The sequence below is a fragment of the Ciconia boyciana genome, chromosome 25 (assembly GCF_034638445.1).
Source record: "Ciconia boyciana chromosome 25, ASM3463844v1, whole genome shotgun sequence".
Taxonomy (NCBI): Eukaryota; Metazoa; Chordata; class Aves; order Ciconiiformes; family Ciconiidae; genus Ciconia; species Ciconia boyciana.
Genome location: NC_132958.1, coordinates 431,351 through 447,512, shown reverse-complemented (window position 1 = coordinate 447,512; position 16,162 = coordinate 431,351). Strand labels below are relative to the sequence as shown.

At 61.9% G+C, this 16,162-nt stretch overlaps 2 protein-coding genes across 5 annotated transcripts; both read left to right on the top strand.

Moving 5' to 3' along the window:
- Window positions 1–982: 982 nt before the first annotated feature.
- Window positions 983–3,606, top strand: SNRNP27 (small nuclear ribonucleoprotein U4/U6.U5 subunit 27). Its single transcript, XM_072846264.1, has 6 exons — window positions 983–1,079; window positions 1,909–2,029; window positions 2,149–2,261; window positions 2,414–2,493; window positions 2,615–2,679; window positions 3,269–3,606. The coding sequence occupies exons 1-6, from the start codon at window positions 1,043–1,045 to the stop codon at window positions 3,321–3,323; spliced, it is 471 nt and encodes a 156-aa protein (XP_072702365.1). The 5' UTR covers window positions 983–1,042; the 3' UTR covers window positions 3,324–3,606.
- A 1,238-nt stretch (window positions 3,607–4,844) lies between these two features.
- MXD1 (MAX dimerization protein 1) lies at window positions 4,845–15,917 on the top strand. Of its 4 annotated transcripts, none has more exons than XR_012039654.1 (6): window positions 4,845–4,979; window positions 5,089–5,185; window positions 9,400–9,429; window positions 11,989–12,103; window positions 12,979–13,844; window positions 14,402–15,917. XR_012039654.1 is itself a non-coding variant. In XM_072846030.1 (6 exons), the coding sequence occupies exons 1-6, from the start codon at window positions 4,907–4,909 to the stop codon at window positions 13,411–13,413; spliced, it is 663 nt and encodes a 220-aa protein (XP_072702131.1). In that variant the 5' UTR covers window positions 4,845–4,906; the 3' UTR covers window positions 13,414–13,890. The 4 variants fall into 4 exon arrangements, 3 of the variants coding, with proteins under 3 accessions (XP_072702131.1, XP_072702132.1, XP_072702130.1); XM_072846030.1 differs by lacking the exon at window positions 14,402–15,917 and having other exon boundaries at window positions 12,979–13,138; window positions 13,226–13,890; XM_072846031.1 differs by lacking the exons at window positions 9,400–9,429; window positions 14,402–15,917 and having other exon boundaries at window positions 12,979–13,138; window positions 13,226–13,890.
- Window positions 15,918–16,162: the final 245 nt, after the last annotated feature.

Sequence of the window (16,162 nt, the reverse complement as noted above, 5' to 3'; positions counted from 1 at the left end):
GAAGAAAACAGACGCAGGATCAGACCCACGCCGCGGCTCCTCCACCTGTCAGGGCATCCCCGCTCCCCCCGGGACCACCCCTCCCGCTCGCCTTCCCCCTCTCCCCCGCCAGCGTTTTGCTCGCAGGCGGGCCCCGCGCTCGCTGCTTGCTTCTCCCCTCTTTTTGGCCAGGCTGCCCAGACCCAGGCACCCCAGGCCGGGCTCCGGGTGTGGGTTTTCTGCGGCGGGAAGGCAGGGATGGATCCCCGCCTGCCGGCTGCGGGGCAAATCGTAGATCCGGTGCCCCGAGCGGTGCCGATTGCTGCCCACGGGCCTCGTGCTCATCGCCCTCCATGTTTGCACCCTCAACTGAAAAGAAGAGAGGCCGCATTTCCATCTTCGGCCACGGACACGCCGACACGCCGCAGGAACGGAGGGCGATGCCGGGGTTTCAACCAGATTCAGTGCCCGCGTTGCCGCCTGGGGCTGGCAGACACCCCGGGCCCGGCCCGGAGGGTCCCGGCGAGGTTGTGGTTGCTGGACGCCCACCGAAATGAGGCGGAGGGGAGGCTGCCCGGGCCTGCCACCGCGGCCGGAGGGGAGCGTCCTCCTGCCTGCGGGCTGGCGTGGGCGACCGCCGGTGTCTGACAATCGTCGCTGGAAAGCGCTGTGTAACGCCTGTCTGTAAATAAACCCCGTGTTTGGCACCCGCCAGCGCTGTGGAGCTCGGGGCGGGGGGCGGAGGGGTGTCATGGCCGCCCTGTGGGCCTGGGGCTGGGGCTGGGCTGGGGGATCACGGCCTCGCTGCGGGCCTGGGCCGGCGTCGGGGGCTCACGGCCTCGCCGAGGCTCTGGGCCCGCAGCCCCCGGCGCTGGAAGCGGAGGGGAGCCCGCCGGGGAGGGGGTCCAGCCGCCCCGCCGCCTTGGGGGACCGCGTTCGCCGCGGAACCAAAGCGCGGCGGCGCCGGTTCCTGGGGGAGCGGGGGGGAAGCGCGGGGCGGGGAGCCGGAAGTGCGGGTCGCGAGGGGCTGGCCGGCCGGAAGTGCGGGCGCTGAGGGGCGGCCATGGGCCGCAGCCGGTCCCGGTCGCCGCCGCGGCGCGGTGAGGGGGGACGGGGGCGGGAGCCGGGCGGAGGGACACCGGGAGAGGCCGGGGGGACGGGGCTGCGCCGAGGAGCGGATCCGGCCCCGACGGACGGGCCGGGGCTGCGCTGAGGCGGGGAAGGATCCGGGCCCCTGGGGGGAAGGTGGAGGAGCCAGGCCCGGGCCGGGGAGCCCAGACCCCCGGCCCAGGGTAGGAGCGGGCCCTGGGACTTCCCCCAGCCCTTGGGCAAGGGGGTGAACCCTCTCCACGGCGCGGGGGGCGGTGATGAGGCCTCGGTTCTTCACTCTGGGGAGCAGAGGGTCCCTTCCTCCTCCTCCTCTTTCTCCTCTTCCTCCTCCTCCTCTTTCTCCTCTTCCTCCTCCTCTTCCTTCTCCTCCTCCTCCTCCTCTTTCTCTTTCTCCTCCTCCTCTTCCTCCTCCTCTTTCTCCTCTTCCTCCTCCTCTTTCTCCTCTTTCTCCTCTTTCTCCTCTTTCTCCTCTTTCTCCTCTTCCTCCTCCTCCTCCTCCCGCACACCAGCTCCCGTCCCCCTCCACACGCCCCCCTCCACACGCCTCAGCTTTTCGGGGAGCGCTCTCCCGACAGGTCGGTCACCCCACTCCTGGGTGAAGGCCTTTTCCTGCCGCTCTTCCCACCTCTGTGGGTGCCGGTGGGGATCTTTGTGCCCAGCCACGGGGGGATCGGGGGACGAGGTGGGAGGGGGTTGTTCTGGGGTCTCTGCTCGGAAGCTGTCGCAGCGGCGACGGGATTTTCTTTGACAAGCGGGCAGCGAAGGGGGAGAGACGCGAGGCAGCGGAAGGTAAACCGAGCGCTGCCTCTCCCCGAGCAGAGCGCAGGCGTTCGCGCTCCACCTCACGGGAGAGGGAGAGGAGGCGAAGAGAGCGGTCCCGGTCCCGGGACAGGGACAGGAGGAGGACCCGTTCTCGCTCCCCGCACAGGAGACGGTCCAGGTGAGGGGCAGAAACGCCAGCGCCGGGGTGGGGACAAGCCGGAGAGCCCGGGTGAGGCGCAGTGCGGGGGGCACGGGGACGGTTTAACGCCGTAAACCCGCCTGCCTTCGCAACGTCAGGTCGCCGAGACGGCACCGATCGAGCTCCTCCTCCCCGCCGCGGCTGAAGGAAAGGCGGGATGAAGAGAAGAAGGAGATAAAGGACTCCAAAGGCAAAGAGCGTCAGATCACGGGTGAGGGGGTGGATTTGCCTCGTTAAATAGGTCCTGGCTTCCCCGCTTGGGTTGGGACGAGCCCAGGGGACACCCGGGTGCTCACTGAAAATGTTTTTGGCGCACGCCGACGCCTGCGTTGGTCGAACTCCCTTGTTTTGTTGCCTCGGCAGAGGAAGATTTGCAGGGCAAGACGGAAGAGGAAATCGAGATGATGAAAACGATGGGCTTCGCCTCTTTCGACACGACGAAAGTGAGTGCGGGTCGGTGCGGTGGAGCCCGCAGCTGCCTCTGACGGGCTCCGCGGTGTCGCCGCGCCCTTTTTGGGGATAATACGCTGAGTTTGGGGACCTTTTTTCTTAAATGTCTTTCAGGGGAAGAAGGTGGACGGCGCCGCTAACGCGTACGCCATCAACGTGTCCCAGAAGAGGAAGTACAGGTTTGTGCCCAGCCTTTTTTTTTGGATAGGAAGAGATAAGACGGCGCGGAGGAAACTCCGCGGCCGTACCTCGAAGCCCCTGTCTCTCGGCGCGTGCGGGGGGTGACCCGGCTTCTCGGGCCTTCGGAAAAAGGCAAAATTTGCGTTTTTTGCCATCAAACAGAGGCGAGAGGCCTCTGGCTTCTCCTGGAAACGGCGAAAGCAGAGAGATGAGGAGCGAAAGAGCACGTCGTGCGCGTGCTGTGGCCTGAGCCTGTTTCTTTACCACAAAAAACCCCACTCGGTTTGTTAATTCTGTTTCCTTTTCGATGGAAACTCAAGCGTACGGCCGGGCTGCGCTGCCAGGCCTCGGCTCTGCCCCCTCTTTTACCCAGACGGGCGCAGACCTGGCAAGCGCCGGGGTCCTCGGTGGGAGCTTTCCCCACCCCCCCCTGCTCTCTGCAAATCCGCGGGGGAATTTGATTCCCCGCGGCCGCCGAGCGCGGGTACGCGTCGCCCTCGGGTATTTTTGCGCGGATTTCTTCAGAGCTGGCAGCCCCGGCGGGGTTTCTCCCCGGCGCTGACGCCGGTTCCTTCCCTCCGGCCGCAGGCAGTACATGAACAGAAAAGGAGGCTTCAACAGGCCCCTGGATTTCATCGCTTGACACCGGGCTCGCCACCGCCCGCCCAGAAGGACTCCGCTTCCTGGCGCGGGGGCGGCTCGGAGACCGGATTTCAGAGGAATTTGGGTTATTCCCAACAAATCCCGCCGCGCTCGCCCTGCCCCGCGGCCGGAGCGGGTACGAGTCGCCGTTTCCCGGCGTCTTTGATGATTTTTTTTACGGTATCCCTCGTGGTTGGTTCCTCGCCGGGATTTCGCCGTGGTTTTCCTGTTGGTTTTTGACGTCACGCCCCGTTCCCCCTCACAATAAAACCCCCTCTATATTTTTCCTTTGATTTTTATAACTCGGGGCGGGGGGGAAGAAGCTGCTGGAAACCTCCGACCGGTCGTTTGCCGCAGCCGCCGCCGTTGCGGGGGGTGGGGACCTTTCGCCCCAAACACCGTTAATTCCCGTGTCACGCAAATACGTATAAATTTATACAAATCAATTAAAAACGGGCCAGGGCGGCAACGCCCCTTTGGGGCCTTTTATTGCCGAAAAACACGGGGTTTTTCCTTATTTTTTGACGGCCCGACTGGGTGTTCATCCGACAGCTCCCTTCTTCACTTCCCTCTTTTGCTAATTAACGTCTTTTGCTGATTAACGCCCGGCTCGCTCCGAGGGGGGGCTTAGGGGAGCCCTGGGGTCAAAACGGAGGTGCTGGGTGGCTGCGGGGGTGGAGGGGCGGTTCTCCCCGCCCGCAGTTACCGGTTTGGGGAGGGAGCGGGGCTGGGAGGGCCCCCCCTTGTCGCCTGCTGCCCGGGGGTGCGGGTGTCCCCCGGGGGGGCTGTGGGGCGTGGGGTGCTGCGCTGGGACGCTCCCATTTGGGGTGGGGGGTGTGTGGGTGCTGTCTACCCTGGAAGGGGGCCCTGAGCCCTGCCCGGGGGTGGGGGGTCCCGGGGTGCGTCCTGTCCGGGGGGCCCTGCCCCGGGGAACGGGGGCGGCCCCGGGGCGCTCCCTGCCCTGGGGACCGGGGACCCTGCCGCGGGGTGTCACCGCCGCGGGGTGGGGTGCTGCCTGCGGGGGCCCGGCCCCGGGGGGCCCGGCTCGGGGGGGGTGTCCCGCTCCGCCCCGGGGGTCTCCGTCCCCCCGCCGCGCCCACGTTGCCACCGGGCGGTGGTGGCCCGCCCCCTTTCCGCTTCCCGGCCCGTCATTGGCTGTCCGGACAGGAAGTGAGTCAGGGCGAGGGGTGTGGCAGGGCGCGCCGCCCAATGGGGCGAGGCGGTTGGGAAGGGCCAGGCCGGCGGCGGGGGGGGCGGGGCGCCGCGGGGAGGGGAGGGGCCGGGCCAAAGGTGGGAGGGCGTGGCGCTCTCGCCCAATGACGGCGAGCGCGGGGCGGGGCCTGGGGCACGACCCCCCTCCCGCCCCCCCTCCCGTGCGGGCTTTGGGCGGGGCCTCCCTCACCCTTCCTCCAATGGGCAACGGCGGCGGGGGGGCGTCGCCCAATGAGCGGCGGCGGGGGCGGGGCGGGGCGCGGGGCCTGGCGGAGCGGCCGGGCGAGGCGCACAGACGGCGCCGCCGCCCCCGCCCCCCGCCGCCGCCGCCGCTCCCGGCCCGGCCCGGCCCGGCCCTCACAGCGCGGCGAGATGGCGGCCTGCGGCGGCCTCAACATCCAGATGCTGCTGGAGGCGGCCGAGTACCTGGAGCGGCGGGAGCGAGGTACCGGTTTCCCCCCCACCCCGCCCGCCCCGCCCCGGCCCGGCCCGGCCCGGTGCCCCCCTCAGCCGGGCCCGGCGGTGACGGGCGGCCCGCGGTTGTGTCTCCGCAGAAGCCGAGCACGGCTACGCCTCGCTGCTGCCCGGCGGTAAGGACGGGGAGGGCCTGCGGCGTCGCGCCAAGGCCAGGAAGAGCGGCGGCGGCAGCAGGTAACGGCCGGCACCGGGCGGGGGGCGGGGGGGGCCCTGCCCGGGGCCCTGCACCGAGCGATCGCGGAGGGACGGACGCCCCCGAGGGCTGGCGGGGCCGGGCCCGGCCGTTGCGGGGTGCTCGGATCTGCCCGGGTCCCGCCGGGCAGGGCCGGGGCGGGGGGGCGGCTCCTGTCACCGGGCGACCGGGACCGGTAAGGTCCCGCTGTCACCGGGCGTGTGGCAGGGCTGGGGGGGACCCTCCTGTCACCGGGTGTTTGGACACGGTAAGGTCCTGCTGTCACGGGGTGCCTGGCAGGGCTGGGGGGGACGCCCCGACACGGGGGGTGCTGGGGCTCCGGTAAGGTCCCGCTGCCACCGGGCGTGTGGCCGGGCTGGGGGGGACCCTCCTGTCACCGAGTGCCCGGATCCGGTACGGTCCCGCCGTCACAGGGGGCCCGGCAGGGCTGGGGGGGCCCCTCCTGTCATGGGGTGCCTGGGATCCGGTAGGATCCCGCCGTGACGGGGGCTGGCAGGGCTGGGGACCCTCCTGCCCCCGGGTGCTCGGGCTCTGCCGCGACCCCACCAGCCCCGCGGTCCCCCACCGCCACCCCGTAACGCCTCCATCGAGAGGTTCCCATCGGCACCACCGGCTCCCGAATTGGGATGGAGACGCGCCCACCGCGCCGGGCCGGTGCCTCTCCGGAGCATCCCGTCCTGGGCAAAACAGCTCCGTCTTGGGCAAACTTGGGTACGAAACGTGCAATCGTCTGACGTGGCGGCTGGGTTTGCTGAAGGGAATGTGGAAGTTGGGCTTTTGATTTCGGGCTCGCTTGCGCCGAAGCTCGGGAAGTGAAACTGCCCTCAGTACGTGAGGATTCTCCCTAAAGAAAGCGAGATTTTTCTCATACGCTTTCGGCCGAGCGCAGGGTTTCGTTCCACGCTTAAATTAAATCACCTAGCGCTGCTTTCCTTTGAAAAAATGGAAATTCCTTTATTATCCTCCCCGAAACCCATCCACAGCCTCGACGCGGGTTACTCCTCGCTGATGTTAAATACGCAGCGCGCTCGCAGGAATACCAAAACGCCTTTTGTCCGAGTTGAAGTCGGATCCAGGCAGCTGCGTCGTGTCGCAGGAGCAAGTCCCACCCGCCTGGGTTTTGTTTTTTTTCAGGGAATATTTAATTATGCCTCCCAGCCCCCTGGATTAATCGCTTAACGCTCCCCCGACTTGTTTTATTTGCTCGCTCTCCTGTTTTGTGCGGTGTTTGTGTCACGGTGCAAACCGGCGTCACCGTGCGGAATTCTTTTCTTTCCAGCGCCCGCCGTGGTTTAGTCGGTCGCTTTAATAACGTTTAAAAAAAAAAAAAAAAATCACTTGGGTCATCGTCGAGGTGAAATTACCGGCTGCCTTTCGGGAGGGCTGGCTGCGGAACGCCGCCTCTGTGCCCGGACACGCACATCCAACCCCTCGGAACGGCGGCGAGGGAAACTCCGTCAGGCAGAGCGAAGCCTGAGCAGGTTCATCTCGACACGTCACCGGCGGCCGATCGCTTCCTTTCTCGCTCGCCTATTTTAGGCTGTTTGCCCAGGGAGGAGCAACGCGGCGATGTCACCAGATATGTCACATTTTCCTGGTTGGGAGCAAACTCATCTGCGTGACGCAGCGACAGCTGACCTTTGATAGCTGTCCCAACAACAAGTACCGCCCGGAACGCCCCGTGAGTTTCGTTCGTACCCTGAATCCTGGCGTCTCCCCGAGCCGGGGCGTTTCCGTCTCCCTCCCGCACGGGGCTTTCGGGGCTGCTGGGTTCCCGTTGAGGGAGCAGAAGGCGGGTGAGGTCTCTCGGTCTCGTCTCGAGCAGGCTCCGAGGGAATCCGTGGGTGTTTGTCGCGCCCGTGCACGCTCCGGATTTCCTTTTCGGAAGGTTTGGAGCTTGTTCTTCGCTTGAGGCGAATCGGAACAGCAGAAGAAAGGTCTGCGTCGTATTAAAAAGAGAACAGGTAGCTGCAGCGCGTGCCGTTACCTTCTCCTTCTTCTGTTGTTGTGGTCTGCAGGAGAAAAGACCCTTTTCGAAGGCAGCGCTGACGAGCAGCTCAAGCGCTGGGGCTGACCGGCGAGGTTCGGTTAGCGGGAGGCACGATCAGCGGCGCCGTGGGCACGAAGGCGCCCGGAAAGGGGTCTGGGGGCACACGGCGAGGCGGGCTGCCGTCCCCTCTCATCCCCTGTCCCCTTTTATTTTATCCAAAAACAAAATCCATCGACTAAGGAACCTCCTTGTAAATATTAGCAATTGTGGATGCAAACAAAAAAAAGAAACCCTCACGCTAAGAAGGATTCTGAAACAAAGCCACAGAAGAGGGAATGAATTTGTTATTAATAAACGCGCAGTGGTGATGGGAGCCTTCATCTGTCAGCACCGATGCTCAAAAAGCGTTTGGCTTATTTACGACCAAGGGCGAGGCTGCAGTTCGTCGCCTCGCGTGAGGTTTGCAAGCGCTGTGGCGAAGGGCTCGGTGTAAAACACGGGACTTTTACCCAGAAAAAAGTTTAACGGAGAGATCTCACGGGAGCCGAAGGCCCGAGTCCTTCCTGGCTGTTTGCAGGTGCTCTGCTCGGGAGAACTCGCCGTTCCTTGCGTGTCAGGATGACGCCCACCCGTTTAAGTGAGAAGCGTCTCAACTGGAATCGAACGTTTTTGGACGCTGCGGTCGCCTGCGAGCGGGACGCCGGCCTTTGGGAGCGGATTGCTTCAACCAGCACCACCGGAAAGCAAAGGAAAGGAGCCGGGCTAAGATGAACCTCGTTAGACAGACGGGAGGAGGGCTGCGGTGGCTTCCCGAGCGATGGCGATCCATCGCGAAATGCTGCTGGCGGAGCGAAGACGACCCCGGCGAGCGTCTTCAAGGGCGTCTTCAACCGGTGCCTTGGTGGCATCCCTTGTTTTTCCCTTAGCATCGGGGCCTGGGGGAAGCCGGCGCTCCCGGAGCCCGCGGGGGCTGCCAGGTAGGCGTCCTGATCCGAACAGCCTCTGGGTCTTTCACGTCCTTAAGTTTTCAGGCACGTAGCGATGTTTTTCCTGAATGAGAGTAGGTGGCCTCTCGAGCTTTTAAGGAGAGCCCGGGCAGGGAAGCGGCTCTTCCCTACGCGTCGGTCCCGGCGTCACGGGCAACGTGGCCTCGTGTAGCTGTCCCGGGTTTCGACGGAGAGAAAATAAGTAGTAGCTTGTGTTTTCTGCCCTTTCTTAGCTTCGTCGAAATTAGGAGCTTCGGGGGAATTTGTAAATGGACGTAACGCCCGCCTGGCTTTCAATATCACGTTTGGCGTCTCTCGTTAGGAGGTGCTAACCCCTTGCGGGACGCGGGGAATCTTTTCTTTACACGTCGTCTTCCTGGCAGCCCGCCCCGGTTTTGCAGAGAGACGACAGCGGAGCAGCGGAGACGGGCGCGAACGTCAGACGCCATCGAGACTTTGGGGGTTCCCGGTCGCCGTCTTGCACGGCCGTCGTGTTCTGAGCTGGTCCGGGGCTCCCGACGCGAGACGCGACCGCTCGGATGCTGCGCAGCTGTCAAAAAGCAGAGTGCTTTCCCCGAAGGTGGCACCAAGCACCCGAGGTGCCACGGAGCCGTCAGCCCCCGGCTCTTCGCCTTACGGGCCAAGAAGTGCAGATACTCCTCTTGCTTTCTCTGCCCTTCTTGTGCAAGAAGTCTTTAAAAAGCTGCTTTAAAAAAAAAAAGCCACAAACGCTCCGGCGTGCCTGTGCTGTCCGAAAAGCCGAGATAGAGGCTCGGTTGCAGGTTTGCGTCGAGATGGAGCAACTTCCCTGCCCAGAGATCAGCCCTTCGTGCGGTGGGTCGCGGGGCTGGTGCTTCCCCTTCTCCACCACGAGCCCAGAGAGCGTTCGCTTTTGGACGGCGTCCCCTCCTCTTGCGTCACGGCGCCGATACAGCTGCTTAATCATAGTCCTGGTTCTAAAACTGAGCCTCTCCCCATTAAAATCCCATCTTACGGTTTTCCTGGCCCTTTGATTGCCATTTATCTGGCAATTTCTCCGTTGTGCCGGGCCGTCTGCGTCCCTGCCGCCGTTTTCGCAGTCCCCAGGGTACCGAGCGGCTCTGAAAGCCCCCGAGGTTTGAAATTTTCCGGGTGGCGTTTACTAAAGCCTGCGCGTTAATCCTAATTGCGGTGTACCTAGTCAGACGGAGGAGTTAATAACTCGTTCTTTCTTTTTCAGGTCAACGCACAACGAGATGGAGAAGAACAGGTGAGTGGCGGAGGCTTGTGAGGAGCCGGGTTTGGGTGAATCGCTGCTTTTCCAGGGGTTGGGAACCGGGGTCGGGGAGCCGAGGCGGTGTGGAGATGGGGAGCGGGAGAGAAAGGAGGGGACGGCTGGATAAAGTGGCCACCGAGGAGGTTCCTGATGTCGCCCAAGGTGAGTGCGTGGACTTGAAGCATTCCCTGTCCTTGCCTGCCAGCGCAGCTGTGCAGTAAGGAGGTGGGAACGATAGTTATCTCCTCTGCCAGCTCCCGGTTCGCCGCTGAAACCCTTCGTCCCGCCTCCGAGCTTGCTCGGGAGAAGGGTTTCCAGCCCTCTCCCAGCTCCCGGGGGCAATCCCGTGCCGGCGGGATGGCCGCCGTCCTCTGCTCGCCCGCAGTCGGGCTGCGGGTACGCGGCCGGAGCTGTGCACACAAGTAACCGTGATTATTTGCGACAGACCGGCGCGGTCCAGCTGAAAGATGGCTTTGTGTCCTTGGTAGGCTGCTCTCTTTCTCGGCATGGCTTGGACGCGGCTCAAATCTTGCCGTGTCCCGCTGCCAGCGCAGGACTGGCGTGAACTCGGTCGGTTTGTATCTTAAGAGGCAGAACTGCCCGTGTCCCAAGTGACCTGGGTTAGAAAAGGCCAGGGACGTTGATTCCTCGTTTGAAAAGACCGAGAACATTAGCATTTGATTACTTCAGGCTCACCTTGCGTCCCTCTCGCCTTGTTCAGACCAGAGCCGTGTCGAAATCCTGTTGGTAACGTTGCACAAGCGAGTGCAGTAAATGCTCCGTCTTTTCCGCCCCTTCGAAGAGGCTGGCGAAATGGGCTTCTCTCCGGACAGGGACTTCACGCCCCTTCTTCCTTCGCTCCTCGTTAGAGATACCTTAATCCCGTCCCGCGGCGGTCGAGCCGGTGAATCTGGGCCTCGACCAAAGTTTGCTGGCTTCCCCCCGGCACGAGGAGCAGCTCGGCTTGATACGGGGAGGGAGAGCCGTGGGAAGATGGATATCTCACGGAGCGTAAGGACAAGCACAATGGAACGAGCCGACGGGCTTGGAAGGTCCTTTGCCTGGGAAACGAAATCTTTGAGGGTTGTTGTTTTTCTTCTCTTTGATTATTACAAGCCAGTGGGGTTTCTGGGGGGTTTTTTACGCATGGCAGCAGTTTCAGCTGGGCGAAGCGTGGCAGAAATGCGCTTTTACGTTTGCTGCGCCTCTAACTTCGAAGCGGGAACCCCAGTTTTGACTCCGGCGTTGGCGTTGCGTAATCCAGAAACTCGCTCGGCGCCGGCCAAGCGGGGCGGGTTGCTGCTGCGCTCCCCCCTGCGTAACTTCTGCTAGGCAGGGCCGGCTGGTTTTTTTCCATTCGTTGTTTTTCTGGTGCGAACGGCCAGCGTGACAAGGCTTTTTTTTTTTTTTTAGCAGAGGTAGCCGAGGATTTCGATTTTGCTGCCGCAGCCCTCGCGGAGGGCGGCTGGGCTAGCTCCTCATCCGTAGATCTCGCAGTTGAAGCACTTGTAAGCCGGCACGGCACGGTCGGACAGGTCCGCACCGCTCCGGGCAGCTCTTCCTGGAAAATAATCTTCGCAGAGGTTCAGCTTTGAGCCTGTCGGTGTTTGGGATTTACCCGAGCAGTCTTTAGACCACATGTTTTGTTTGCATTGTAATTCAGAAGGCACTCTGTGTAGGCAAAGGCCTGTTTACTCCTAGCGTGCCCAAAACCGAGATAGGCAGGTACTTGCAAAATCCCAATTTGCAGCTGCCTGTGTCGATCGGGTATTTCGAAGGCGGGTGTCGCAACCGATGCCCAAGAACGTGACCTAAATCTTGGGGTTGGAGTGCCGCAGACGAGGGAACCCGGCCCATAGCGAGAGGATCTCGGTCATCCACGGGTAAAGGGACTTCCTCGAGGAGCCAGAGTTTTCCTCGGCAGTCGTATGCAAGCGGTAAAGCATCAGCCTACGCATTACTGCAGGCAAAGTCTGGCTGTTCTGCAGGGAGGCTGGACGGGCCAGGGGCACGGTGCTGCTCGGGGCCGGCGTTCCCTCAGGGACCTGGTTTTGTTTTGACCGGAGCTGCGTGCGCCGAGGCGATGGATCCGAAACCGGCCCGTTCCTACTAAAAATAGGGAAAGGAAGCGCTCCCAAGGGACGCGCGGGGTTTACGGCTGCGTGGCGTCGGCCTGGACGGCTTCAGCTATCGGTGGAGCAAGGCAGTGACCGAACAGCATCCCTGTAGCGAAGCTTTTCGGGAGGAGAAAGACCAGAAGCGGATACCCTCGCCCAAAAAGTCGAGGTCTTTGGCAGCTCCTCGCCAGCAAGCGTCCCGACAGCCCGAAAGGCGCCGGCAGGGTTTTGTCAGTGGGGTTGGCCGAAGCCAGAGTTGGGTTTTTCGGAGAGGTCCTTTTGCCTGGCTGCAGTTTTTGCCCGGTGTACGGAAGCTGCCGGGGGGTGGGAAGGCGTCCGGTTCGGCTTAGCTTCCAACCACCCCGATTATCCGCGCTCGCAGGGGGGAAATGCCGTTTTACCTGGACGCTCAGCGTGTTGTGTGATCTTCTCGCAGGCGTGCCCATCTGCGGTTGTGTTTGGAGAAGCTGAAGGGGCTGGTACCGCTCGGACCCGAAGCCAGCAGACACACCACCCTGAGTTTACTAACGAAAGCTAAATTGCACATCAAGGTGAGCGTGGGCTCGTTCGGTACCACTGTGGGAGACGCAATAAACTGGGCTCCGTCCCCGTCGGGCGGGTGCCGAGCTCGGCTTCGAGAGCAGCACCCCCGTACGGGGCGCAGGGGTTTCGGGACGTCCGGATCCTCGAGCGGGATGAAGGTAATGGCCAGGTTAGGACGTTGCTTTGGACATTCTGCCCGAGCTTGATGCCGTTGCAGGTCAGCGTTGCCCTTCTCGCCGTGGGCACAGCGAGCCCGTGCCGTTCTCCTTACCAACGGGCTCATAGAGGGCGGCCACGCAGCTTTACACGCCGCAGCGATGCCCAGGGGCCTTAGGGATGAGGCTGGCTGCAGGATTGGAGGACGGCTTCTTCTTTCCTTTCTTTTCTGGAGTGTTTCGTACTTCGCTCTCTGCCCTTTAGACTTTAACTCGACAGGGCTCTTCTCGCTGGGCGTATTTAGAGCTCCATGAGCTGTGAGATAACCGGGGGAGCGCTGGCATCGGGCTGCGCTCGACTCCCTCCTTATCAAAGACTAAAAATATATAAATAGGGTGGGGCCGGCTCCAGCGTAGCTGCGCATATAAGCTGTTTGGAGGGGGAAGCGGCCTTTCCGTGCCTTCTCCGGTGGCCTCGGGGCAGGTCTGGACCTCTCCGTCCCTGGCCCAGAGCCTGCACCCTGCTTCGACGTCTCTCGGCTTGCAGGAGGATGGAAGTTGCGTCGGCACGCGCTCGACGTCCCGAGCACGGGCCACCCTGTTGAAGCCGGGGAGCCCCTCGGTAGCTGGCGGCGGTCGCGTTTAGGTGGCTCGGGTAGCGAAAGCGAGGTTTCACGCGCGGCTGGAGGCTGGGGAGCTCAGGGTGCCTTCTCTTTCCTCCTCTGCAGAAGCTTGAAGACTACGACAGGAAAGCCGTACACCAAATAGACCAGCTGCAGCGGGAGCAGCGGCACCTGAAAAGGCAGCTGGAGAAGCTGGGGATAGAGAGGATAAGGATGGACAGTATCGGATCCACCGTTTCTTCGGAGCGCTCGGACTCGGATAGAGGTGAGGCCCCCGCGCTCGGGGCGGAGCGGGGCCGGCTGGCGAGAGGTCCGGCCGGCCGCGTTGTCACGCTAACCGTTCCTCTTGCAGAAGAGATAGACGTGGACGTGGAGAGCACGGACGACCTTCCTGCGGACCTCGACTGGAGCAGCAGCAGCCCGAGCGACTCGGACGAAAGAGGGAGCCTGCAGAGCGTCTGTAGCGACGAGGGCTATTCCAGCTCCGGCGTGAAGAGGTTGAAGTCGCAGAGCAATCGCAAGCCGCCTCTCGGTCTATAAGAAGCAACTCCCGTAGCCGTTTCACCCGTCGCTCTTTCCCTTTTGGATCTCCTTAGGTAGCACACTGGACCGTCCCGCCATTCTCTTGCACGTAAAAAATCTTAACGTACCGCCGACCGCAACGAAGTTGAGCTTTGCCGAAGTCCCAAAACACCGCGCAGGGCTGCGGGTGCAAGCTGCTCCCCGGAGCGCACCTCCGCTCGCAGCCGCTGGCTTCTCTTCCCGTCCGAAACTCCCCTCTGCGAGACCGTACATTCCAGCCACCTTTTGAAGCGCCCGAGAATATCACAGCAGTAACAGCAACCTCAAAAGCACGCCGCTGGGTTTTTTGGCTTGCTGTCACCGCCCGGTATTCCAGATCTGGTCCGCATTTGCCCGGCGACATCACGTACCCGATAATTGGCGGCGGGGCCCAAACGTAGAGTTTTTGGGTGAGGATCTGAAGGCAGAGCCGGCCTCTTGCGTAGTTTAGATCCGGGAGAGAGCGGGGGCAAGTCGGCGATCGGCACGCAGAGCGTTTCGGCATTTTGACGGGCACAAGGATTGCACCGCCAGCCGCCGGCGCGGTAGTCGGAGGGGCTCGTCTCCGCCGACTCTAAATATTCAGGGTAGCAGCGCAGCCATATACACCCCAGCCCAGCCCTGCCGTCTTCCCGGAGCCGGAGCCTCACTCGCGTGGGGAGCACTGCTCAGGGGGGCTGCGGGGCTCGGCAGTCGTCGTCCCCCCTCTCGCAGAGCCTCGCGTCGGACGCCTTCGGTCTGGGAAGTTTTCTGTCCTACCTAAAACCAAACGGTCCCTTGTCCCCGTCCCGTGCGACGTCACCTCCTGCATCGTGGCTGCACATCGCTGTTCTAGGCGAGGGCTCCTGGAATTTTTTTCACGCTTCTTGTCTCTGGGACAAATTTTTTCTACCTCGGAGAGATGAACAAAGATTATCTCCATCCCTTTAGCACAAAAAACAAAGATGATGCCTCATTTGTTTTACAGAAGCGATGCCCGGCCCCGTTCAAATCCATCTCGCGACAGTTTAGCAATAACCCGACGGTGACGGGGGAGCGGGGCAGCCTCCGGCCGTCGGCACCCGAGGGGACCCCACCGATCTCCACCGGCGCGTCCGAAGCGCTTCTCCGGCCGGCGGGGATCTTTTCGGGCGCTCAAACGGGCTCATGAAGGATTTCGGTCGCCGCCTTAGGGAGACAAACCCGAACACACCAAGAAAGGGCCAGAGCCCTTCCCACCGCCCCGACGGCAGGGGGGTCCCGACCCGAGAGCACACGGAAATGTACAGAAAACACGCGAGCTATAAATAGTATTTATTCATTTTTCTATGTACTGGAGGTAACATTCTTACGACTTTCTGCTTTTATAGATGTTCTGGAAACTTTGATACGTAGAGGTCTGCTAACGGAGATGTTTCTTTTCCCCTTGAGCCGGCCGAAGGTCTTTTCCACCCCCTCGGCAAACCTCTCGCTCCATCCCCGTCGGTGTTGGCGAGGCCCCGGCGTCCGGCGAGGAGCCGCTTCGCTCTCCAAGGGCTTTTTGTGGTGGCGGGAGACAAAACCGGGCGTCCCCACGCGCCCGCGGTCTGTACAAATCCCTTCAAGAAACGTGGTTTCCAGAACGCCGAAAGCCACCGAGACGCTTCGCAAAGTGCGAGTGAATGGACAACGTAAAATTCAATTTGTTTGGGGGTTTTTTTGGTTGTTTTTTTTTTAACATCCTTAAGCTATTTTGGGATCATTTGAAGTCTTTGAGAAGCAAGAGGATGGGAGACAGAGCTAGCGGATTGCTAAAATCTCCAAAGTCTCAGCTCTTTTTGCGTGTGCTAGGCTTGAAAAGAGAGAAAATCAAAACCGCGAGGGATTTTTTTTTTCTAAAGCAGCCGGAATTTTCCGACGTCCGGCACATCCGCACTGACCCGCGGCTCGGATGCCATTAGCGTCGGTGTGCCCGAGTCCCGGCGGCCAGCCTTCGGCGCGTGAGCTCAAAACCCCTGTGCTTTCAAAAAGAGGAGGGGGAAAAGAAAGCAAAAAGATGAAGAGCACAGAGAAAAAGAAAGTGGAACATCAGCACTTTGAGGCCGGCGGCTCCGGCAGGCGTTTGCCCAGAGCCCTCCCTCGCCCTCTGCTAGAAACCACCTCAGGAATCCCAACGGAGCCGCGGATCTTGCTGCCTTTGAGCAGGGAAGGGTGACGACAGGCATCGGGAAAACACCGCCGGGGTTCAGCGGGAGGTAGAAAACAGTCGATTTTTGGTTGTCATTTAGATAGACCGAGTCCTAAGGTTTCGACTCGACGTAAATTACTATTTTTTTCAGTGTTGTGCCTTTTTGAGTTACTTCTGTTGGTGAAACGCCGCGTGGGGGTTGCGCTTTTTTTTTTCTCCCCCCTTTTTCTTTCTGTCCCAAACTAATAATTATCGGACCTTTGCACTGTTGGGATGTGCTCCTCTCCAGCCTGAGGGCGAAGAGAAACAGGAACCCTCCAAAACGATGCACTAACCTGGAACGAGGCTGGAAATCCGGCGGTTGATTGGGACCGTCTCCGCGGCTTTCGGTCTCTCCGGGTCCCCCCTTCGTCGGCCGAGGCGCCCGGCGGCTGTGCCAGCCTTTTCCTGGAATTCACTGATCCACCAGCATTCCTAAGAAATAAGCTGCAGGAAGGACATTTTTGTAGATTGTGATTAAAAAAAAAAAAAAAGGGGGTGCGAGGAGCCGCTCGCGCACCCCGCGTTTACGACGGAGCGTTG

Excerpts from the sequence above, each read along its gene's own strand:
- SNRNP27 (XM_072846264.1), top strand. The coding sequence starts at position 1,043 with ATGGGCCGCAGCCGGTCCCGGTCGCCGCCGCGGCGCG. Across the intron at positions 2,030-2,148 it reads CCGCACAGGAGACGGTCCAG|GTCGCCGAGACGGCACCGAT; the intron begins GTGAGGGGCAGA and ends TCGCAACGTCAG. Across the intron at positions 2,680-3,268 it reads TCCCAGAAGAGGAAGTACAG|GCAGTACATGAACAGAAAAG; the intron begins GTTTGTGCCCAG and ends CTCCGGCCGCAG.
- MXD1 (XM_072846029.1), top strand. The coding sequence starts at position 4,907 with ATGGCGGCCTGCGGCGGCCTCAACATCCAGATGCTGCTGGAGGCGGCC. Across the intron at positions 4,980-5,088 it reads CCTGGAGCGGCGGGAGCGAG|AAGCCGAGCACGGCTACGCC; the intron begins GTACCGGTTTCC and ends GTGTCTCCGCAG. Across the intron at positions 5,186-9,399 it reads AAGAGCGGCGGCGGCAGCAG|GTCAACGCACAACGAGATGG; the intron begins GTAACGGCCGGC and ends TTTCTTTTTCAG.